Source organism: Anomaloglossus baeobatrachus, chromosome 11, assembly GCF_048569485.1.
Source record: "Anomaloglossus baeobatrachus isolate aAnoBae1 chromosome 11, aAnoBae1.hap1, whole genome shotgun sequence".
Lineage (NCBI taxonomy): Eukaryota > Metazoa > Chordata > Amphibia > Anura > Aromobatidae > Anomaloglossus > Anomaloglossus baeobatrachus.
The window spans coordinates 37,359,241-37,385,264 of NC_134363.1; the positions used below are offsets into that span (position 1 = coordinate 37,359,241).

General features: G+C 45.8%; 1 protein-coding gene across 4 annotated transcripts in view; it reads left to right on the forward strand.

Annotated features, from left to right (window-relative positions):
• Positions 1 to 26,024, forward strand: part of LOC142256621 (cell adhesion molecule CEACAM7-like) — a 93,088-nt gene that overhangs the window by 26,218 nt on the left and 40,846 nt on the right. The window contains exons 2-5 of one of the 4 annotated variants that reach the window (XM_075328401.1): positions 3,114 to 3,458; positions 11,009 to 11,119; positions 14,081 to 19,719; positions 22,620 to 22,810. In XM_075328401.1, the coding sequence (XP_075184516.1) occupies positions 3,114 to 3,458; positions 11,009 to 11,119; positions 14,081 to 14,094 (470 nt within the window). In that variant the 3' untranslated portion in view covers positions 14,095 to 19,719; positions 22,620 to 22,810. Of the gene's footprint in view, positions 1 to 3,113; positions 3,459 to 11,008; positions 11,120 to 14,080; positions 19,720 to 22,619; positions 22,811 to 26,024 lie in introns of those variants that run through there. The other 3 variants (XM_075328402.1, XM_075328399.1, XM_075328400.1) reach the window with 3 other exon arrangements.

Sequence of the window (26,024 nt, forward strand, 5' to 3'; positions counted from 1 at the left end):
ATATGTAATGTATGTGCACTTCAGTCTACATATATTGTACTGATACTTTGTGGCCCCGTGCATGGAGCCATGTGGTAGGAATATATATGAGCGCCATCTGGTGGTTGTTTGATGTAAACAATAAATAGAATTTTTATAGCTATTACCTGAACCTCCTCCTGTTGTTTCTATGTATTTTATCGGTTGTACTGCACATAAAGTGTAGATAGGTCATAATATGGACATCTAGACTAAATATATGTAGAAAACATACAGCTCCAGCCTTATAATATGTTGCCAATTTGTACCTAAATGAATATATGGTTCCGTTGCATGTATAATAATGCATATGTCTCACTCACACATACACCTGTTATGATTAAAACCAAAATAAAAATAAAGTCCAATTGATTTTGAAAATGTCTGATTCCTATTATTCTTTTGGGCTTTGATCGCTTTCCTCCTCTTTTTCCTTTCTAAATGTTGTTACGCGATTTACGCCCTTATTATATGGTCCTTTTTTCTTATGGCGATCTAATTATGTATATATTCTGGTGATCTTCAATGCATAACATATCACGACTCACTTTTTTCTACCTATGCGCCAAGCAGGATACCTGACCCTAGGTATCCCTAGTGCTGGGCCCTAAATAAGGAACAGATGGGATGAGCTCTTCGTCAGTGCCAGTAAACAACTATAGAAGACGCAAGGGGGACACGCAGGGGGAAAAACTTGAACTACTTATCATTAGATAACTCAGGCAGAAGTTCAGCATAGCTTTCAGCAACGATACCACAGAGGAGTACAAGCCACCTGCTTGCAACCAAGGCTTGAAGGAACTGAAAATATCACCAGCACCAGTCCAGGGAAGGAAGGGGTATTTAAACACTTAATGCTGAAGATCAGCAGCTGAGTGGAAGTAGAGCTGCTGGGTCCAAAAGTGGGAGAGATGAATCCAGCAGGAAAACTACCTATAACCATGAATAATGACAGCAGGAACAATGGAAAGTCACGGAGCATTCTGCACAGCCAAACACTGTGACCTTCTATGGCCAAAAACCACATGACTGTCTGTCACCCGTGACACTAGGTTAAAGGACTTTTAATTATTATTACAAATGAGGGGAAGATATTTCGGGCAGCTCGTTGCTAACTATCTGCTTGTTCTGACCAGCGTCGGTCTCGGCTGTCTCAGAGCGGTCTCAGCTCACTCCTGCTGGCATTTCTGCAGCTTATGCTGACATTCTATCAACAGAGCAGCTCCTTCTCTTCTACTCTGCTCTGTCAATGTCATGCTGATTGATAGCCAGCTCCCCACTGCCCAACTGCGGGAAGCCAGCTGTCAATCAGCATGACATCGGCAGTGACTGAACCGAGCGGAAGAGAAGGAGCTGCTCTGTTGACAAGATGTAAAATACAGCAGGGAAATTCCTGGCTCATCTGGCACAGATTGCTCCTTTAAAAAAACAGGCAGGTAATTAGCAACTGCCTGCCTATAAGATCTTGACCCTATAGAGAAAAATAAATAAGATTCCAGAGAACCCCTTTTAATAAGACATGTTGAAGCCACTCGGGTCCTGCTCGGGGTCTACTGCTTATTTTCTAAAAGTGGATTTTCTCAGTAACGCAGCCAGTGTTTGCCAAATGCCGCCCGAGACCGGCAGCATGCATCTGCAGCGAGGTTCTCTTTTGAGCATTGTTCTCCCATGCGGATAATTCTCACCTGCACCCACAATAGGACGGTTGACTCCCCTCGGTCTTTTCACTGTAGGACCAGCATCAGTTCCACAGACCTGTTTGGTGCTGTCAGGTGGTCAGTGCTGAGATGAGACGGCACTGTGGTCATGGTTCAGGCGGCAGTCTGGAGAAGGCTCAGACATGACGGCACTGCGGTATTGGCTCAGATGTGGCGGCACTCTGGTGATGGGAGGGACATGACGGCACACGGGCAATGGTGGAGAGCGGGCTCTAGTATGAGACAGAGGTTGGCAACAGAAGTCTGGTACTAGGACTAAACACAGAAACGTACAGGGATCTGAGAACTAGCAACGCACTATAGGCAATGTTGCTCAGGCACCTCCTGTCAGGGGAGGTGGACTTAAATACCTTTAGGCTAACAGGTAGCATCTGGAATTGCTTCCGGGTAATGGGGCACCGACCCTTTAAGAAAAGGGGCGTGGCCACGCACAGCCTAAGGGGATACACTGAAGGCCTGCGTGCGGACAGGAAGCAGGGAGAGGCTGCGGCAGACCCCGGAGTAGGAGACGGGAACGTGGTAGCACTGGGCAGGAGAGCGGTGACCCCGCCGAGACCTGGGAGCAGGAGTCTGCCAGGATGCAATGATGGGACTGGGTGCAGAGAACATGTAGCTAGGAGACAGATGAGGAGTAGGGCGCCCCCTCTGGTGACCTGGGCAGGAACTGCCCCCTCTGGTGACCTGGGCAGGAACTGGGCGCTACACCAGTGTCATGAGTGTGTTGCGCCCTGTTGAGACCTCGGGGGTATGTGAGATCAGAAATTCACACTGTGTAGTTGATCACAGATCCTCTTTAAAGCCCACTTGTTTATCCTAAGTAGGAGGATATTTCATCCCATTCAGTGCTGAAGGGGTTAAGGTTTCCTTTGCATCCTGCTGTTAATCACAGCTGCAGTCACACCCTTCTGCTATATAAATCCACTCCTTACTCTCTCCTATGCCAGTTATAGTTCTTCTATACTGACCGCTTTGAAGGATCCTGTCTCTGGAGAAGCTGAGGTGTTTGATTCAGTTGCAGCTGTGAAGTTTCCTGCTGGAGAAGCTGGGGAGTGCTATTTGTTGTGTCATTGCCCACCTGTTTATTTTACCGTCCCTTGATGAACAGGACGCTCCTTAAGCCGGCAGCCATCTCTACTATTTCCCACATAGACTTTTACATTTGTCTGGACTGACGGTGCGCGTGTTCCGGACACAGAGAGGGCGGCTTATCTCCCCTCGCAACAAAAAGATCGGGAACGTAGAAATCCAAATGCCCAATTCTTCTCTCCCCCGACACCTTGACTCCCACTGACATTGGTGATTTGTGCATGGCGAGCTGTGGATTGTAGGTCGCAGGCCTGTAATTTAATTTTGTCTTCTCTTTTTTCTGTTTTGCAGTGTTTTTGGCGACGTGGATGCCATCGATTTTAGGAATTGAAATAGAAATTTACCCAGAGTCGCCTGTAGAAGGAAATACTGTTATCCTAAGAGTGACCAATATAAGTGATACGTTCATATTCTTAAATTGGTACAAAGGGGATAACACAAATTCAGACCAACAGATCATAGGGCTCAACGCGGCTAGGGAGAGAAGAAACGGAAGCCAGATCTTTCCGGACGCCGACATTTTTACTAATGGCTCATTAAAGATCAGTAGCGCCAAAACAAACCATAGTGGCGATTACACAGTCAGCGTGCAAGCAGCCCAGCTGTCACACAAGACCGTGAAGTTGACTGTAACAGGTAAGTGGACTCTTGTCGTGTATCCAAGTTGATGTGTAATGCTGATCAACTGCACTCGGGTGGACAGTTCTTGAAGCCTAAAGAGTTGGATGCTGACCACAAATTATGGGATGTGGCCGCATTGGCTGTGAACTGGACATGCCCAGTATTAAGTGGAGTCAGGTGCCATTTTATTGTAGCCCAGTGTAGAACGCTGGGTTTTAATCTCCCTCTGTGATTTGAGCAGTGCTGTCATGTCACTGTGGCGCTCAGATTACAGTAAGCACAGTGATTTTATCCAGTGACGTGAAAGTCACCACCGCTGCGCTGGTGCTCAAACTTGTGCTCACCGGTAATTACTGTGATCTGAGTGGCGCTGTCATGTCATTGTGGCGCTCAGATCACAGTAATTACCGGTGAGCACAGATCTTGGCACAGTGATTTTATCCAGTGACGTGAAAGTCACCACCGCTGCGCTGGTGCTCAAACTTGTGCTCACCGGTAATTACTGTGATCTGAGTGGCGCTGTCATGTCATTGTGGCGCTCAGATCACAGTAATTACCGGTGAGCACAGATCTGGGCACAGTGATTTTATCCAGTGACGTGAAAGTCACCGCCGCTACGCTGGTGCTCAAATTTGTGCTCACCGGTAAATACTGTGATCTGAGTGGCGCTGTCATGTCATGTCATTGTGGCGCTCAGATCACAGTAATTACCGGTGAGCACAGATTTGGGCACAGTGATTTTATCCAGTGACGTGGAAGTCTCTGGCTCTGCACTGGTGCTCAAACTTTTAGATAACGATAGACCATTCCCTTTTCTCCACTCGCTTCCCACTAGACCATTCCTATTCCTCCACTCGCTTCCCTCCTTGCCATGCCCATTTTTCTACTCCACTTCCCGCTAAGTCAATTCTCCTGTGGAACTTGTTAAAAAATGTGTCTTGGGGGGCGTGGCCAGCAGGCAGCATGAGCGGTCGCATTTGAGAGCAGCTCCGCAGTCCAACGCTGATATATCCTATTAATCCTGCCGAAATTGGTGCCTAAATACACCTCCGGATTACCTGTGGTGCGGTGATCATTCTGACCGGTAATATGAGTAGAGGTCGCAGTGCAGTGGCGGCCGAGAAGCTGAAGAAATTTGCCCGAGACTCCCAGCAAGATGGCGCCAGTAAACAGGCAGAGAGGAAAGCCAGTGAGGCGGAGGAGGAGGAGGACATGGAGGCCGGATCCAAGGGATCGCAGGAGCTGACCTTGCAGCAAGTCACTACGCAATTACTTGCAGCGATCCAGGATTCAAAAGTGTCGCTGACGGGTAAAATTGAGGAGGTTAAGATCGATGTGGGTCTCCTCAGGCTGGATTTGCAAAATCTAAGAGAGCGGGTAAAGGAGACGGAGCAGCGGATCTCCACGCTGGAGGACGACGTAAGAGCGACGCCGGGCAGACTATCCTCTTTGGAAAGCGCGGCAAACAACTGCGCACAGAGGGCTAATGATCTGGAAAATCGCCTGCGTCGCAACAATTTAAGAATCCTAGGGATGCCGGAGAGAACAGAAGGGAGCGAGCCATGTAAGTTCATGGAAACATGGCTCTCCGAAACTTTCCCTGATGCGACGTTGTCAGCGGCCTTCGCCATAGAAAGAGCCCACTGGGTGCCGGCCAGACCTCCTCCTCCAGGAGCGCAGCCCAGACCCCTCTTGGCCCGACTGTTGAGCAGCAGGGATAGAGACGCGATCCTTGGTGCAGCGAGACGCAAGAGCCCGATCTTACACAACAACGCTCCCATATTGATCTTCCCTGACTTCTCTGCGTCTCTCCAGAAAACAAGGGCATCCTTCATCCATGTGAAAAGACGCCTTAGAGAACACCAAATTGCCCACTCCATGATCTTCCCAGCTCGTCCGAGAGTGGTTCATCAAGAGCGTTCCCTGTTCTTCACCTCTCCTGCGGAAGCGGATGACTGGATCAACTCACTGATAAGGAAACGCTGATGCGCTGCAGTTACGGGCGATGTCCGGAAGGTCGTTGTTGTGTTGGCATCGCGGTTTCGACCCACTTATTTCTTCCTCTCCGGAGTGAGGTCGGTAATGTGATTCTAATTCCTGGGACGTCGTGTCTGAAATCGCTGTTGCGATCGCTTTATGATCCTCCACTGCTGGTATTCGGCGTCCCTTGTTACTGAAGGCGCGAAATATTTTTGTTTTCTCCTCCTCTTCTGTCATGTGCGTGGAGCTGGGCTCGGGATCGCTGTTGCGCCCGTTCCCTGATCTCCTGGTTCCAGATCGCTGAGAAGCTGATGATCTTATCAGGATGCGCTGGTGCGCTTGTAGCCCTCCGGAAGCATGTGAGCTACTGGGTGCGATCATTATTGGCCTTCTATTGAGCCGGTTTCCTGGTCGGCCCCCTCGCGTCTAGTTAGCTGGAGGTCGCGTCTTTGGATGTGACGTGGCCTGCGATCACTGCTAAGTTCAGCTTGAGCTCCAGATTACTCGGTCGCAGGTGCGTCGCTTATGGGACCGGACCGAGGCGAAGGCAGGCGGGACTTGGGCCAGACCGCTGTTGCGGCACCAAGAACACTTTCAAGCGAACTCATGCCATCCTGTATCTCTCGATCCAATACGGGACTCTATTTTGGGTTCGCAACATTTGGCAACGCACTTAAGTTCATAATGTTGATTTTTATTTTAGAGCTGTATTGAGTCTCTTAACTTACCATGTATCATAGTATCTTATAACCTAAGGCTACCTGCAAATATTCCTCTCATTTCCTTCACACTTCCATCCCTTCTCTCCCCCTCCCCCATTTTGCTTAACCCCTCATCCCCCCTCTTCCTCCCCATTACCCCCCCCCTTGTCCTCTCATCCCCTTTCCCCTCTTTAGGTCTCCCCCTTGCTCTTCTCTCCAGCTTCCCCCTTCACCCCCCTTCCTCCCCTTCTCCCCCCCCAGTTTCCTCCCATGTTCTCCCTCCGCTACCTCTTTTCCTTCCTCACATTTCTATATTCTCCCTTCCCCCTCCTCCTCCCCCCCCCTTTTTTTTTTTCCTCTCTCGCTCTCTTCCTCTCTCTCATCTCTTTTCTCCTCTCTCTCTTTCTCCCCTTCCCCTGCCCTCTTTCTTCTTTCCTTCTTCTCCCCCCTTCTTCTCTCCCTTATTTCTATACCCCTCTATTCTTGGTCCTTTTATTTATGCATGTTAAAGGCTATGTAGCAGGGTAATTGACAAAATTCAAGTTATTGGACTGCAGGAGACGCTTCAGTCCTTGTTTGAGGACACCCCCGTACCAAGTACACCATCTAGCCACGTTGGTTCACCCTGGTCGTTACTAGGGACACTCTCTCCTGGTCACACTACTGGACCAGTTCTTATCGGCTGTGTGAGTGCAGCTGATAGTTTGTATTTAAGGGTACGTTTACCCAAGTTCTACTGTAGGTTAAGTTTTTGACATTTTCCATTCAATCTAGCAAGTGGTATCTTTCAATGGCTTTAAGCTTGATGACCTGGAATGTTCGGGGACTGGGCACATCCAGGAAACGGGCGGCAGTATTCGCACATATCAAAAGATCCAAAGCTCAGATTGTATGTTTACAAGAGACCCATTTATTGTTGGAGACCACTAGAGTGCTCCAGAAGCCTTGGGTTCAATGGTCTGCTCATTCTGTTCATTCCTCATATTCTAGGGGAGTATCGGTACTAATCCACAAAGCACTGCGGTGGGACCCGGGTAAGATTATAACGGATAATGATGGGAGGTATGTGTTTATCCAGGCTCATATCGATGGGGTAATGATAGTGATCCTAGCCATATACATCCCCCCTGCGATGGGAATCTCGATACTGTATGAGGCGGCTAAGTTTGCCTCACAATTCCCACAAGCCTTGGTGCTCTGCTTGGGGGACTTTAATTTGATCAATAACACAGGACTGGATAGATTCAATGCCCGACAGGTCCCGATCTCCCCTACGATACAAACTAGACTGATCGCATTCCTACAGGAGGTGGGATGGTGCGACATGTGGCGGTTTTATAACCCAGTACTGAGAGAATATACATGTTATACTCCCGGGAAAAATTCTTTATCTCGAATTGATTACATCTGTGGAAACGAAAGAGTCTGTGCCCATATACATTCGGTATGTCATCTCCCCAGATCAGTATCAGATCACTCCCCGGTATTTGTAAGCATTAAATGGGAAGGATGTAAATCTCGTAAAGTGTCACGGAAGATTAACCCTTGGTGGCTTTCACTCTTTGGAACCAACGATAGGATTCCTGGTCAAATCAGGGCATATACTGAGACGAACTCCATGGAAGAGAATCACTCGGCCTATTGGGATGCGCTTAAGGCGTATTTGAGGGGATGCTGTCACTCCTCTATCTCCTATCTCAAGAAACAGGCGGCCAGAGAGGAGGAGGATTTGGCCACTCAAAATAGAGCGCTAGAACATAGATTTACCTCGGACCCTTCTGAGGAAAACAGATCTCAATGGCTACAGGCTGGGAGGAAATATCTTTTGTACTTGCAAGATAAGGCTAAGAGACATGTCTTCTTCACGAACCAGAGGTATTTTGAGCAAGGGAACCAATCTAGTAGTTTACTAGCGTTCTTGGTGCACCAATCCAATAGCTCACCTGCGGTCCTTAAGATTAGAGACCCTAGCGGCGAACCAGTCACTTCCGTCAATGGCATTCTGGAGGTGTTCTTGGACTTCTATAGGAACCTATATGAATCCAGACTGACAGTATCAAGGGAGGAGATCGCTGATTATTTACGAGATCTGGAGTTTCCCAGATTGACTTCGGCCCAGAGATCGGCCTTGGATGAGCCCATTAGTATGGAGGAGATGGTAGAGGCGATGGGGGCCCTTAATAGGGGTAGGGCGTCCGACCCGGACGGACTCCCGATTGAAATATTTGACAAATATCAGGGGGGGCTGGCTCCAGCCCTCCTGGAAACGGTTGAGGCTTCGTTCCGCAGGGGACGGTTGCCTGACTCTTTCTATGAGGCAACCATCGTTCTGCTGTTGAAACCAGATAAGGACCCATTGGATTGTGGCTTGTACAGACTGATCTCTTTGTTGAACTCTGACTATAAAATTCTTACCAAAATACTAGCAACTAGACTCAACAAAGTAATCTCCTCCATAATACATGAAGACCAGTCTGGATTCATTCCGGGTAGGAGTACCTCAGATAACCTGAGGAGGGCGCAGGTGGTCTTACAGATGGGCACCAAGTTAGAGGAGGATTGGGCTCTGGTCTCACTGGATGCGGCCAAGGCCTTTGACTCTATAGAATGGCCATACCTGCTGGAGGTGCTGCGGGCATTTGGTTTCGGCAACGAATTCATTAGATGGATTGAGATTATATATAAAGCACCATCTGCTAACATTCAGGTGGGTGGCGGGGTGTCGGAAACTTTTCCTTTGGGGAGGGGAACCAGACAGGGATGTCCCCTATCCCCTCTCCTGTTCACCCTGGCTATGGAACCGTTGGCGGTGCGCATTCGGGCGGACCCAATTTACCGAGGAGTGAGGCACCGTAAGGGAGATGAACGCTTGTCTCTGTATGCAGACGACTTGTTATTGTTTGCATCTGATCCGGATTCCTCCATTCCTAGAGCTGTGGAACTAATTGACCGATTCGGGGAGTTCTCGGGTCTGTCAATAAACTGGTCAAAGTCGTACCTCCTCCTTCTGTCTCGGGACAGAGAGGAAATGGCGAACACCCACATATGTAGGGTTCCACTTTAAATACCTTGGGATTATACTGGCAAGAAGCCCTTCGGAGATGATAGCAAGAAATATTGCCCCCCTGTTATCACACCTCGGGGAGAAATTTAATAGATGGAGCCAGCTCCCGCTCTCAGTGGCGGGAAGGATTAACCTCCTTAAAATGATAGTGCAACCAAGGTGTCTTTATATTACCCAGCATGTATTTGTGCAGATCCCCCGCTCCTTCTTTTGGACCCTGGAATCCTTAATGATCACCTTTGTCTGGGGCACATCCAGATCGAAGGTCCAATTGGCCAAATTACAGAGACCCAAAGACATGGGGGGTATGGCCCTTCCTGATCTTTATATATATATATATATATATATATATATATATATATATATAATATATATATATATAATATATATATATATATATATATATATATATATATATATATATATATAAATTATAATATAATATAATATTACCTGGCCGGACAATTGAAATATCTGGGTCAGTGGACACTTCCTGGGGTGAGGGGTTCTCCGGAGGGACTCTTGGGGCAGAGTTCACGGGTGTGGATCTCCTATGGCCACTGTTGACAGATCACAAGAGAGCCCCTGAGGGCCGTGTCCTCCCGATACACACACTAGGGGGCAGGATCTGGAAAGAGGCTAAAGCCATATTAGGATTTCATGACATACCAATTGAGACCCCATTATGGGATAACCTGGACCTTCCACACTTTTGTGGGTTGCCGGGGTTTGGTGAATGGAGGAATCGCAGAATAGTCTCCCTGGGTTCAATTGTCCGTGATGATGAACTCCGCCCTTTCGCGCAACTGCGTGCGGAATTCGATCTGCCGGAATCTCATGGGTTTCAGTATCTCCAGATCAGGCACGCCTTTCGGGTTCAGTTCTCTGGTCGTGGGGCTAGATTCTCTTCCTTCCCAGTCATTGGAATTAACAGATCACAGGGCCCTGGCGGTCTTATTTCCAAACTATACTCCTCCCTCATTCGGGCCAAAGCCATGAACAGTCCTCTTTCTGTCCGGGAGAGGTGGAGTGCCAGGATTCCTGAAATTGATGATGTAGTGTGGGACGACATTGTCGAATTCCACACTTTGGTCTCTCCCGCAATCAATAATAGACTTATCCAATTATATATAATACTCCAGAGTTATATCACTCCCCAGAGACTGAAAAAGATGAATAATTTGGTGGTGGTGGGTTGTCCGAGATGCGGGAGAGACGGTGCTGATTTCTGGCACATGATATGGGACTGCCGGGTCATTCTCTCCTATTGGGGTGAGGTTGTAGCGACTCTTTCCACCATACTTCAAAAAGCGGTTGCTATGAGCCCAATCCTGTGTTTATTCGGGGTGGTGGATGTACACTCCTGGTCCCAAGATGAGAATCTATTAATAAAAAAGGTCCTGTTTTTGGCCCAGAAGGGCATTATACTAAATTGCATGAGCACTCATCCCCCAACTAGAGCCTCTTGGATTGCATTGGTAAATGCTATAATTCCGTTAGAACAATTTGTATATAAGACGAGAGGTTCTTTACATAAATTTGACAAAATATGGGGTAGATGGTTGCTTTCGCCCTTGACCGGAGGATCACCCAAATTTATGGCACATGTAGACTTGTAAATCAAACCCAATGATTTTTTTTGTTTTAAATTACTTTGTGTATTTGGGACTAGGTGAAAACTTCTGATTGCCAAATGTATAAAGAGCAGGAGGCTAAACCCATTTGCCAGTGACTATATTTTCCCTACCCTTTTTATATTGCATTTTTCTGCAAGTTTGATTTGATCCAACTCTTCTGTCTCCTCTTTTTTTTCCCCAAAGGCGGATTGCCGGATTGGATAATAGTACTCATTGTCATCAGTTCGATACTAGGCGTGGGTTTGCTTTCGGGCCTAGGAGTATTTTTATACAAGAAGCACAGCGGCAAAGAAGGTAAGCACAACAACCATAAGTAAAGTTAAAATTTGGAGCCAGGAAAATTTAGCACTAGCCCCAGGGGTAAATGTGTAAAGTGCGAAATCATAGGCCGAGCAAGAAAATGGCCGCTTTCCTTATGTCCTACTGCCTTTTCCAAACTTTTATTTTAGGTAAAACTTGTAATATTTTTCTCTGTACTATGTCTTTTATTCCTCCTGGAAATGTATGACTACATTGACAACTGGGTGTTACCATTCCACTTTTTTAAAGGGTTTGGCCCCAACACAATCTGGCACTGTCATTACTCCGTATACGGCGATATCACATTGACAAGAAATATTATAGCACCCAATTGTCACAATTGTTTATACGCTTCCAGGAGGATTGGTAGAGGAACAACTCAAGTCAAGAAATCCTTTCAGGGAGAATGCAAATACTGTATTTTTCGGATTATAAGACACCCCTTACCATAAGACGTACCCCAAGTTTAAACAATAGAAAACACATTTTTGGTGGTGCAGTGTAGGGGTTCTTATCACTAATTTTAATCTACTAGGGTAGAAAAGGGAGGGTAATACATCTATTGTCAGTGTCTCTCTGCAGTGTGTATTTTACATATACAGTGGGGAAAAAAAGTATTTAGTCAGCCACCAATTGTGCAAGTTCTCCCACATAAAAAGATGAGGTCGGCCTGTAATTGACATCATAGGTGACCACAACTATGAGAGAGAAAATGAGAAAACAAATCCAGAAAATCACCGCGTCTGATTTGGCAAGATTTTTCTTTTTTGCAAATTATGGTGGAAAATAAGTATTTAGTCACCTAAAAACATGCAAGATTTCTGTCTCTCACAGACCTGTAACTTCTTCTGTAAGACGCTCCTCTGTCCTCCACTCATTACCTGTAGTAATGGAACCTGTGTGAACCTGTTATCAGTATAAAAGACATCTGTCCACAACCTCCAACAATCACACTCCAAACTACAGTATGGTGAAGACCAAAGAGCTGTCAAAGGACACCAGAAACAAAATTGTAGCCCTGCACCAGGCTGGGAAGACTGAATCTGCAATAGGCAAGCAGCTTGGTGTGATGAAATCAACTGTGGGAGCAATAATAAGAAAATGGAAGACATACAAGACCACTGATAATCTCCCTACATCTAGGGCTTCACACAAGATCTCACCTTGTGGGGTCAAATTGATCACAAGAACTAAGAGCAAAAATCCAAGAACCACATGGGGGGACCTAGTGAATGACCGGCATAGAGCTGGGACCACCGTAACAAAGGCTACCATTAGTAACACACTACGCCACCAGGGACTCAGTTCCTGCAGTGCCAGATGTGTTCCCCCGCTTAAGCCAGTACATGTCCGGCCCGTCTGAAGTTTGCTAGAGAGCATTTGGATAATAAGAAGAGTATTAGGAGAATGTCATATGGTCTGATGAACCAAAGTAGAACTGTTTGGTAGCAACACAACTTGTCATGTTTGGAAGAGACAGAATGCTGATCTGCATCCAAAGAATACCATACCTTCTGTGAAGCATGGGGGTGGCAGCATCATGCTTTGGGGCTGTTTCTCTGCAAAAAAAACAGGACAACTGATCCGTGTACATTAAAGAATGAGTGGCACCATGTATTGTGAGATTTTAAGTGCAAACCTCCTTCCATCAGCAAGGGCATTGAAGATGAAACGTGGCTGGGTCTTTCAGCATAATAATGATCCCAATCACACCGCAGGGCAAAGAAGGAGCGGCTTTTTAAGAAGCATATGAAGGTCCTGGAGTGGCCTAGCCAGTCTCCAGATCTCAACCCCATAGAAAACCTTTGGAGGGAGTTGAAAGTCCGTGTTGCCCAGCGACAGGCCTAAAACATCACTGCTCTAGAGGAGATCTGCATGAGGAATGGGCCAACATACCACCAACAGTGTGTGCCAACCTTAGGAAGACTTACAGAAAACGTTTCACCTCTGTCATTGCCAACAAAGGATATATAACAAAATATTGAGATGAACTTTTGCTATTGACCAAATACTTATTTCCCACCATAATTTGCAAAAGAAAATCTCAAATCAGACGCGGTGATTTTCTGCATTTGTTTTCTCATTTTGTCTCCCATAGTCGTGGTTAGCTATGTCAATTACAGGAAAATCTCATCTTTTTAAGTGGGAGAACATGCACAATTGGGCGCTGAATAAATACTTTTTTTTTCTCCCCACTGTACAGTAGATAACCTAGGATCCACTATTCACAATAGGTGATATCACAGCTCACCTTCTCCCTCTGTACAATGACTGATAACACCTATATATACAGTAGATAACACAGGATCCACTATTCACAATAGGTGATATCACAGCTCACCTCCTCCTCCTGTACAATTACTGATAACACCTCTATATACAGTAGATAACACAGGATCCACTATTCACATTAGGTGATGTCACAGCTCACCTCCTCCTCCTGTACAATTACTGATAACACCTCTATATACAGTAGATAACACAGGATCCACTATTCACATTAGGTGATCACAGCTCACCTCCTCCTTCTGTACAATTACTGATAACACCTCTATATACAGTAGATAACACAGGATCCAACCTTCACAATAGGTGATGTCACAGCTCACCTCCTCATGCTGTACAATGACTGATAACACCTCTCTATACAGTAAATAACACAGGATCCAACCTTCACAATAGGTGATATCACAGCTCACCTTCTCCTTCTGTACAATTACTGATAACACCTCTATATACAGTAGATAACACAGGATCCACTATTCACATTAGGTGATATCACAGCTCACCTCCTCCTCCTACCTGCACATTCTGCTTTATCCCCCTTATCGAGCCATTTCCCGTCTCAGAGTCCTGGAAATGGTGTTCAAACATCTTCATGCTTTTACCTTACCTTTTATACTGTGGACAATTGCCTTTTTACCGCTATTGTTTTTACTTCTTCTGTATCCACAGCCTCTCCACCTTAAAAGCCTTGCTTTCTCTTTGATTACCAGGAAAATGATTGGGTTACTTTTGAGAGTCAGAGGTGGAAATCTTACCCAGAGGATTAATATCAAAGAAGCTTATTGGATCTTTCAGCTCTACAAGACCTAAATCAAGGTCACGCTGCCTCAAACGTCCACCATGTTTGCATGATTCACCTCTGACTGGCAGATTTACTAATGCTGGGGGCTTCTTGGGGGGGATCGTAGCGGTCTGCACAGCCTGAACCATAGTTGCATGTTAGCGTTTCCACTATTGTCTCCATATTTTACGGAGATTTTTTTTTTGTTACTAATTATTTGCTTTTCTGTCTACTTTCTTTCACCTGCATGCATGAAATTCCGGAATTGACAAAGTTCAGGGACTTCTAGAGTAAACATCACCGACATGGTATCTGATCAACCTCACTAGCTGAGATTCCTGATCAGTGGGTCTACGGGTATTTTGCAGAAAAATAATGACCACGTTAAAAAAGGACCAATAGAACAGAACTCCCATGTGGGTACTCTCCACCCAACGTGCCAAAAAAACAAGACTTTGCTCCCAAAGATGTGGGGCTCCTTTCTTTAGGTCATTAGCAGGAAAGGTCGTTTTTGCTGGCAACTAGGAATATTAGTGCCAAATCATAGAGGAACTCTTTGGCTGTGACCTCCGAAGAATGGCTCCAGGAAAGACCATACCACCATCTACTCTTAGAGGGACTGAATTTGATGAACTATCCATAAAAAAAAGTCTCTAAATCAGATTGATGGAGGGATAATACTCTGCATACCAAGTATTCGGTTCCTCGGGGGCTGGACCTAAAAAGTATACAGTCTGAACACCAACGGGAGCTGAGCTGCAGCAGGTATTCAGTTCCTCGGGGGCCGGACCTAAAAAGTATACAGTCTGAATACCAATGGGAGCTGCAGCAGGTATTTGGTTCCTCAGGGGCCGGACCTAAAAAGTATACAAAGTCTTTACACCAATAGGAGCTGAGCTGCGATACTCAAGAGCTGTGGTGTTTCCACACCATTCATGGAGGATGACGGGTGTCAGACCCCCACCAATCGGATATTAGTGACTTGTTCTAAGGATAGTTTGTCAGTATCATAGGTTCTGGAAATCCCCTCTAATTTGCTTGTTACGATATGTGCAACTGGAACATATTTACCAGTTCACAACCTGATAATGACTGATTTTTTCCAAATATATGAGGGAGATATAAATAATGCTTCCATTTGATAATTTTTGCAATATTTATTTTTTCCTTTTATTTACAGCCAGTTATTAAGGTACTATTTTTATTTTGTTTTGTTTTAGTGAAAAATAAATTTTTAAAAATGAAATTTTAAATAGTGTCACCCTTAATTTTTAGAATTTTTAGGTCAAATCCCCCTTAAAATGAGTTCATATTCTTGCAGTTTAGCTATTTTCTTTTTACAAAACTGGAATCCCCTTTAGGAAAGTAACAAAAAGTTGGGTGGAGAATCCCTTTAAGTGCCACAGTATCTGTATCTTGGTCCACAACCAGAATAAGAAATCTGTAAGGTTAGAGGATGATACTAAGGCCTCATTCAGATGGCTATAATATAGCTGTATTTTTTGTCCCTATTTTGGCTGCAAGACCTGGACACCCTGAGGTTCAAGTGAACCAAACTTTGATCACCATAAAACCTTTCTTTGTGGGGGAGAAAACATGTGTTGGAATGAGGCTTTACTTGAAGTACATCATCCAAATTGAGAGGTGTAATGACCATGCGTGCAGTTTTAGGCCAGGTCGAAACATCCCAAATTCTCAGTTCATGTCCAGACCTCCCACCGGTGTCCTCGCCTGAACTTCAAAGCCATCTGTATGTCTATCCCCCACCAGTCTCCTCCCCTGAACTTCTAAGCCTCCTGTATGTCTATCCCCCACTGGTCTCCTCACCTGAGCATCTAAGCCTCCTGTATGTCTGTCTCCCACCGGTCTCCTCACCAGAACATCTAAGCCTCCTGTATGTCTGTCTCCCGCTGGTCTCCTCACCAGAACATCTAAGCCTCCTGTATGTTTGTTTCCCACCGGTTTCCTCCCCTGAACATCTAAGCCTCCTGTATGTCTATCTCCCACCGGTCTCCTTACCTGAACATCTAAGTCTACTGTATGTCTCTCTCCCACCGGTCTCCTCAGCTAAACGTCTAAGCCTCATGTATGTCTATCCCCCACCAGTCTCCTCCCCTGAACTTCTAAGCCTCCTGTATGTCTATCCCCCACTGGTCTCCTCACCTGAGCATCTAAGCCTCCTGTATGTCTGTCTCCCACCGGTCTCCTCACCAGAACATCTAAGCCTCCTGTATGTCTGTCTCCCGCTGGTCTCCTCCCCTGAACTTCTAAGCCTCCTGTATGTCTATCTCTCACCGGTCTCCTTATCTGAACATCTAAGTCTCCTGTATGTCTGTCTCCCACCGGTCTCCTCAGGTGAACTTCTAAGCCTCTTGTATGTTCATCATTCACCGGTTTCCTCACCTGAACTTCTAAGCTTCCTATATCTCTATGACACAATAGAGTTTGGTTCAGGAGATCCGTGGTCGGTCCAGACATCGTGGTCTGTACTTGGGCCTTGAATGTTGTGTGAATTAGGCTGGGTTCACATTTCTCATTTTCGCAAGCATTTATTTGAGAAACAAAAAAAACCTTAGAGTGGGTAAAGCTTTCAGAAGTTTTTTTTCCCTGCCCCATCTATGATCCTTTCTTATATTTTCAAGCTTTACTTAAAAAAATGACTTCTCATAAATGGTTCCGAAACCTAAGAAAATAAAAAGTAATTGAAATGTTGTATCTAAGACATTCAAACGTAAAAATGTAAAAAATAATTCCAACTGGGTAAGTGGTCACCTATCGCTTAGGATGGGTAATAACCTGCTGGTCAGTGGGATTCCAACCTCAATGTTCTTGAGAAAAGACTCTGAGATGCCCAATTAGGGTGGAGGAGAGTTTGTGCATGTGCACCACCGCTTTCCTCAATGCCTACGCAACTGCAGGAAATAGCCAAGCACAAGGAGGTTACCTTCCAGTTATAAGAAGACATTATGTAGCCTCTGTACTTGAAGTCTATGAAAGACCCAGTGGTAAACTACCATTAGTTGTTACGTAGCCTGGTTCTTGGAATCGGTGAAAATCCCAATGTAGACAGCCATTAATTGCTACGTAGTTCGATTCTTGGAATCAGTAAAAGTTCCAGTGATAGACAGCCATTGATCGTTGCATAGCCTATTTCTTAGAATCGGTGAGAATCCCAGTGGTAGACTGTTATTGAGCGTTACATAGCCTGATTATTGGAATCGCTAAAAATCCCAGTGCTAGACTACCATTGATCATTACGTAGCCCGGTTCTTAAAATCCGTAAAAAAATCCCAGTGGTAGACTCCAATTGATAATTACGTAGCCTGGTTCTTTGAATCGGTGAAAGTTTCAGAGGTAGTCTACCATTGATTATGTTGCCTAGTTATAATCGGTGAGAGTCCCAGTGGTAGACTGCCATTGATCGTTACATAGCCTAGTTCTTAGAATCAGTGAAAATCCTGGTGGTAGACTGCCATTGACCGTTACATAACCTGGTTCTTAGAATCAGTAAAAATCTCAGTGGTAGACTGCCATTGATCGTTACATAACCTGGTTCTTAGAATCAGTGAAAATCCTGGTGGTAGACTGCCATTGACCGTTACATAACCTGGTTCTTAGAATCAGTAAAGGTCCCAGTGGTAGACTGCCATTGATCGTTACATTGCCTGGTTCTTAGAATCAGTAAAGGTCCCAGTGGTAGACTGCCATTGATCGTTACATTGCCTGGTTCTTAGAATCAGTAAAGGTCCCAGTGGTAGACTGCCATTGACCGTTACATAACCTGGTTCTTAGAATCAGTAAAGGTCCCAGTGGTAGACTGCCATTGATCGTTACATTGCCTGGTTCTTAGAATCAGGGAATATCCCAGAGGTAGACTGCCACTAATCGTTACATAGCCTGGTTAGAATCGGTGAAAGTTTCCGAGGTAGACTGCCATTGATTATGTAGCCTAGTTCTTAGAATCGGTAAAGGTCCCAGTTGTAGACTGCCATTGATCGTTACGTATCCTAGTTCTTAGAATCGGTGAAAGTTTCAGAGGTAGACTACCATTGATTATGTAGCCTAGTTCTTAGAATCTGTGTAAATCCCAGTGGTAGACTGCCATTGACCGTTACATAGCTTGGTTCTTAGAATCGATAAAAATCCTCAATGGTAGACTACCATTGATCGTTACATAGCCTGGTTCTTACAATCGGTGAAAGTCCCAGCAGTAGACTACCATTGATCAGCAAGTTATCACCTATCCTTAAGAAAATTATAACTTACCCAGTTGCACTCTCTATACTAGAGTGGCAAACAATACTCATTCTTTTTACTATACTTTTTTCCCATTTCAACCTTTCTTCTTGTGACCTTCAAGGCCTCCATGCACATGACATATTATTAATCAGTTGTCAGTACAGGGGGCTTTAATTCCCAGTAGAATGGAGCGGCTGAGGTCTGCACTTGCCTTTATTTTCCAGCAGTACCATAGTAGACAAATGGAGCAGGGAAATACGGATCCCAGCACTCAGACCCCCACTGATAAGCAAATTATCAGGATAATATGTGCCAACTGGACAACCCCTTTAACCTACATGAATTCTATGTACATCAGTGACATTTTATTACTTTCTTTTTAATAATGTGGACCCAGCCTTACTGCTGCCAATAGCGAGGGTCAGCACCTGGCAATTTGGATGTTGGTGACTGCATCTTCTTTCACTTGGATCTTTCATGTTTGTGGTGATGGACTTCCGAATATTTCTCCTAATGTTCACGCTGTGCACCTTAGTAAATCTGCCAGAAGCATATTCATTTCATATTATAACTAAGAAGCCAAGGTTGTTGCATATAACACAACAAATAATGATTCTGCTCTTAATCGCCATGTGTGTATTATATATATAGCTTATATTTTGCTGCACTTTTTTATATATATATATATATATATATATAATTTTAATTTATTTGAGTAATTTTACACTCATTTTATACTATAAGCTTAACATGCACGATCAGTTAACGAGATTTACACCATTGAGGTTATTTTTTAATTTGCATTGAAATGCATGTGTTAGGGGTGAAAACCATTTTTTCAGTGTGGTTTAATTAAAAACAATTTTTTTTTTTTATTTTTTTTTTACACGCTGACAAGTAAACAGAGAATCAGTCAGTGAGCTCGTTCTGGGTTTGTAATTTTTTTATTAGCCTTATATTTTCTGAGCGCCTCTAAGATGATTTAGGACCCCCAAATTTCAGTTCGTCTCACCCGAGAAGAGCTCAGAATTGAGTAATAAGTGAGGCTTATATCTGATTAGAATGAGCTCGCTGACTGATTCTTAGTTAACTCATTCAGCAGGCCATAGAAAGCAAACTATGCAAAATGTTAAGTGAAACCTAATTGTAAAAATGTTTTACCCCCCCAAATGCATAGTATATACGAAGTGAAATAATCACCACTTCTCCCTCTGTGACCATGTACATGTATTTATGTTTTAGCCCATGGCCAGGTGATATGAACCTCTAAAAGGAAAAAAAACAAAAAGTAAGTAATGATTCGTATATGTCTACGACTACTAGAGCTCAGTACCAGTAGGTGGTCTGATATTAGGTTGAACTTCATAACGCAGAATACAGCCATTCTAGAATTTTTTTAAAGTAAGTACACCAGCCTCATCAGGTCTAATAGATCTATTTAATACCTTATGGCATTTGTAATCTGATGAAAGCTCCTCTTAACGATTAGCCATTACATTAAGACCACTTGCTTAATGTGTGGCGAATAGCTAGCCACAACGTACCGTGTGTCATCATGGCAATTGGTAATATGTTCTTCAATTAGTAGCCCTTTTTTGAGATCGGACTAGAGGGTTTAACGTTCACTCCCCCCAAGCATCAGACACCTGAGACCCTTCTGTCAGTTCTCGCTAAGCTGTTTATTGACCACTTTTTGGGAGGTGCTAACTACTGCATACAAGGAACACCTCACAGGAAGTGCCGTACACCGTTCATATTCCACCAAGTCCCATTGTATCCCTGAAACGCCCCACAAGATCTGTCGTAAAACACCCACAAGATGTGCCGCATCCCTGAAACATCCCAAGAAATGTGTTATACTCCTTGGAACGCTACACGAGATGCTCCGTATCCCGGGAACACCCCACAGGATGCTCCGTATCCCGGGAACACCCCACAGGATGCTCCGTATCCTGGGAACACCCCACAGGATGCTCAGTATCCTGGAAACACCCCACAGGATGCTCAGTATCCTGGAAACACCCCACAGGATGCTCAGTATCCTGGAAACACCCCACAGGATGCTCAGTATCCTGGAAACACCCCACAGGATGCTCAGTATCCTGGAAACACCCCACAGGATGCTCAGTATCCTGGAAACACCCCACAGGATGCTCAGTATCCTGGAAACACCCCACAGGATGCTCAGTATCCTGGAAACACCCCACAGGATGCTCAGTATCCTGGAAACACCCCACAGGATGCTCAGTATCCTGGAAACACCCCACAGGATGCTCAGTATCCTGGAAACACCCCACAGGATGCTCAGTATCCTGGGAACACCCCACAGGATGCTCAGTATCCTGGGAACACCCCACAGGATGCTCAGTATCCTGGGAACACCCCACAGGATGCTCAGTATCCTGGAAACACCCCACAGGATGCTCAGTATCCTGGAAACACCCCACAGGATGCTCAGTATCCTGGAAACACCCCACAGGATGCTCAGTATCCTGGAAACACCCCACAGGATGCTCAGTATCCTGGAAACACCCCACAGGATGCTCAGTATCCTGGGAACACCCCACAGGATGCTCAGTATCCTGGGAACACCCCACAGGATGCTCAGTCTCCTGGAAACACCCCAAAGGATGCTCAGTATCCTGGGAACACCCCACAGGATGCTCAGTATCCTGGGAACACCCCACAGGATGCTCAGTATCCTGGGAACACCCCACAGGATGCTCAGTATCCTGGGAACACCCCACAGGATGCTCAGTATCCTGGGAACACCCCACAGGATGCTCAGTATCCTGGGAACACCCCACAGGATGCTCAGTATCCTGGGAACACCCCACAGGATGCTCAGTATCCTGGGAACACCCCACAGGATGCTCAGTATCCTGGGAACACCCCACAGGATGCTCAGTATCCTGGGAACAACCCACAAGACTCTCCATATCCCGGGAACACCCCCACAGGATGTGCCACATCCCTGTTGAACGTCCCACAAAATGTACCATACTCCTTGGAACACAACACAAGATGCTCCATATCCCTTGAACACCCTGTAGGGTGATCCGTATCTAGGAATATCCCACAGGATGCTCTGTATCCTGGGAAAACCCCACCAGATTCTCCATATCACAGAACACCCCTACAGGATGATCCGTATCCCGGGAACACCTCACAAGATCCGCCGTACCCCGTGAACAATTCCACAGGATGCTGCATATCCCGGAAACTCCTCAACATGATGTTCAGTATCCTGGGAACACACCACAGGATGCTGCAAATCCCGTGAGGACGCCACAAGATGCGCTTTACCGTGGGAGAACTTCAGAAGATGGGCTGTACCCCCGAGAACACCCCACAAGATGTGTCGTATTCTCTGGAACATCCCATAAGATGTGCTGTATCTCAAAAACACCCTACAAGACCCGTCATATCCTGGAAACGCCCAACAAGATGCTCCATATCCCCTAGAACATTCCACAAGATGCACCATATTCTAGGAACACCCCACAGGATGCGACATATCCGGGGAACACCCCACAATATGTGCATTATCCCCTGTAACACCCCACAAGATGTGCCTTATCCTGAGAACACCCCACAGGATGTTTTGTCTCCGTCCTTGCACTTCCCCATTTTTCATGCGTTCCGCTCATCGCCTCCATAATTGACTGTTCACTCGCTGCCTGATACATCTTGCTGCTTTATCAATGCCATTGTGACAAGAAAATGCGAGCTGATCACTTCGCTTATCCGTGGTTTTAATGTTATGGCTGATTTCCTTATGTTTATACCTTTTTAATACCTTAGTAACGAAGCATAGTTTTATTGTCTACCGTAGCGTTAGTTTCCAGAATTCCCCTGGCACAGTGACCTCCGTGCTCGCCAATACACGGGCGTTGCGTCCTGTGTGGCATGTCTATAGGAACCTGGCGATCACTTGTCCTCCACCTGCATCGTGCTACCATTATAGGATTAGGGAAAGCGGGAAGGAAATGTGAACACAAAAATAAGTAATGTAATGGGTATAAAGCTAAAATAACATAGGTCTGGCTGTTTGGTGTGAGGGGGGAGGGGTTCAGGCAACTTTCCGGAAAGTCCACAAGGCAAACGACAAAATTTGCACCAAGTCATGTTGAAGATCTGGCAGAAATGCTCAATTTTAGTTGGTAATTGATTGTTTTGTCATTGCAGGACCTATGAAAAAGACTTGAAGACGTGTACATGGATGTACAGTTCCCTGTGCCATACTGTGTTTAGAAAGTGTGATCATCCACGTATCCTCCGCAGTTGTCCTGTTGTACAGATTTGCATGTTGTCGCATTTTATCCTTGTATTTTTCTTATATTGCATTTCTAATTAAAAACAATAAATCGAGAAATGGATCACGGTGTTATCATGTTGTTACACATGCCTGTCCCTTCTTCACTTCTTCCCCTCACTTTCTTGGACGACTATCATCCTACAGTAAAGACTTGGTATGTTGGGTTATTTTTGGGTTAAATTTTTTTTTTTGTCAAGCTGCAGCCATTATAAAGGTTATATCATGAATATTTTTTTTGCCATAAAGGTCGGAAAGGCTCTTAAGAACTGGTGAAAAAGTTATTTCATAGTTTCTAACTTTGAAAACAATCAGTCTCCTTCCACATCTGGCAGCTGACATTTTAGTCTCTTGCTTCTCCATACACTGCTACAGAGCTCAACTTCTTTCTTGACAAGCATCTGTTTGTATTGGCAGATCCGTAGTGATCAGGGGATCATTATACAGAGACCTTCTTATGGGGAGGGGATGTACACATTACCATCACTATAAACACAGTTCGCTCCATATTATGTAAGTTGTGACCTAGTTTCCTGGTACTTACATGCATGCAACCTCCAATCCTCACAAGATCTCCTCTCCTCCCCTATAATCTCCTCTTCCCACAATTGCATCCAAGATTTCTCCTGCGCCTCCCCCATACTCTGGAACGCTCTACCCCAACACATCAGACTCTCACCTACTGTAGAAACCTTCAAAGGGAACCTGAAGACACACCTTTTCCGACAAGCCTACAACCTGCAGTAACCCACAGTCCACTACACTGCATGACCAGCTTTGCCCTCCCCTACTGTGTCCTCACCCATCCCCCTCACCCCACTATACTGCTGCACGACCAGCTCTACCCCATCTACTGTGTCCTCACCCATCCCTCTTACCCCACTATTCTGCTGCACAACCTGTGCTACTCCCACCTACTGTATCCTTACCCAACCCCTCACCCCACTATACCGCTGCACAACAAGCTCTGCCCTCACCTACTGTATCCTCACCCATCCCCCTCACTCCACTATACCGCTGCATGACCAGTTCTGCCCCATCTACTGTATTCTCTCCCATCCCCCTCACTCCACTATACCTCTGAATGACCAGTTCTGCCCCATCTACTGTATCCTCACCCATCCCCCTCACTCCGCTATACCGCTGAATGACCAGTTCTGCCCCCATCTACTATATCCTCACCCATCCCCCTCACCCTACTATACCGCTGCCCGACCAGCTCTGCCCCCATCTACTGTATCCTCACCCATCCCCCTCACCCCACTATACCGCTGAATGACCAGTTCGGCCCCCATCTACTATACCCGCACCCATCCGCCTCACCCCACTATACCACTTCCTGACCAGCTCTGCCCCCATCTACTGTATCCTCACCCATCCCCTCACCCCACTATACCGCTGAATGACCAGTTCTGCCCCCATCTACTAGATCCTCACCCATCCCCCTCACCCCACTATACCGCTGCCCGACCAGCTCTGCCCCATCTACTGTATCCTCACCCATCCCCATCACCCCACTATACTGCTGCCCGACCAGCTTTGCCCCATCTACTGTATCCTCACCCATCCCCATCACCCCACTATACCGCTGCATGACCAGCTCTGCTCCCATCTACTGTATCCTTGCACTATTTTTTATGTACATCCCTTTTCACATGTAAAGCGCCATGTAATAAATGGCGTTATAATAATAAATAACTAGAGATGGAAGGTTTGATTCACAAGACTCCAGTCCATCGGCCAGGTCAGTAATCTGTGACCACTGGATAAAAGGCAAAAAAAAATGTCCTTACCTCTTGGCATTCAATATGGTTCTTTGATTAGCCGGGCTGGCCCGACACCATCATAGCGGCTTGTACCCCAGCTATTGGAATTCTAGCAATCCATAAGCTTTTCCCTATCAGAAGTCAATTCTGGGAATAAACCTCTTTATACCATTTTCAAACTGCCCAATAATCCTCTTAAGGGGAAGGTATCGCGGTTTTTTATTTTTGTATTAATAGTGATTATGAAATTAAGTATTTTCAATACAAAATTAAAATCACTGCTTATTTAGTTTTTATTTAATTCTAGTTTTACTGAAGCACTGGGGGCGGCCATCTTGGAATTGGGTGTTTGTAACGACAGTTACCTCTGTTATGGGAGCCTTCTGGGCATACTCTCCGATAGTCAGGCTCCGACTCCATTTAGTAACATTAGAGAAGGTGTCTGCTGTGACCTGGACGCGCCCTCTGGGCTGTCCAGATCACAGCAGAGGGAGGAGATCAGCGCCATCATTGTGGAGCTCACAGCGTATGCTGTTTGCTCCACTTTCCCCCTGTCAACTGCCGGGATGTGTGAGTACGGGGCACTGGGCCACTTCCTCTCCCCCCGCCGTTCTCTTCTCCAATGACACCCCCTCCCTCCGCTCTACCCAGCCCCGCTCCCCCCCCCCCCTTCGCCGCCGCCGTCATGCATGCAGCAGAGCTGCTTGCGTGCGTGTGTATGCAGAGCATGTGAGTATCGGCGCCTCTCCCCCCACCGCCGCTACTACCGTCTCCAATAATGTGTATTTAATCCTCTCCTGTGTGATACGGTCTGCTGAGCTGTGTATCTAATCCTGTCCTGTGTGATACTGTCTGCTGAGCCGTGTAACTAATCTAGTCCTTTGTGACACCTTCTGAGCTGTGTATCTAATCCTGTCCTGTGTGACACTGTCTGCTGAGCCGTGTATCTAATCCTATCCTGTGTGATACTGTCTGCTGAGCTGTGTATCTAATCCTCTCCTGTGTGATACTGCCTGCTGAACCGTGTATCTAATCCTGTCCTGTGTGATACTGTCTGCTGAGCCGTGTATCTAATCCTATCCTGTGTGATACTGTCTGCTGAGCTGAGTATCTAATCCTGTCATGTGTGACACCTTCTGCTGAGCCGTGTATCTAATCCTGTGCTATGTGATACTGTCTGTTGAGCCGTGTATCTAATCCTATCCTGTGTGATACTGTCTGCTGAGCCGTGTATCTAGTCCTGTCCTGTGTGACACCTTCTGCTGAGCTGTGTATCTAATCCTGTCCTGTGTGATACTGTCTGCTGAGCCGTGTATCTAATCCTGTCCTGTGTGATACTGTCTGCTGAGCTGTGTATCTAATCCTCTCCTATGTGATACTGTCTGCAAAGCTGTGTATCTAATCCAGCTGTCCTTGGTGACACTTTAGACATTTCTGGTCACCAACAAAATGGCTCCGCACTATGATCCTAAATTTCATTCTCTGTTATCCTTTGGAAACACCTAGATTGGG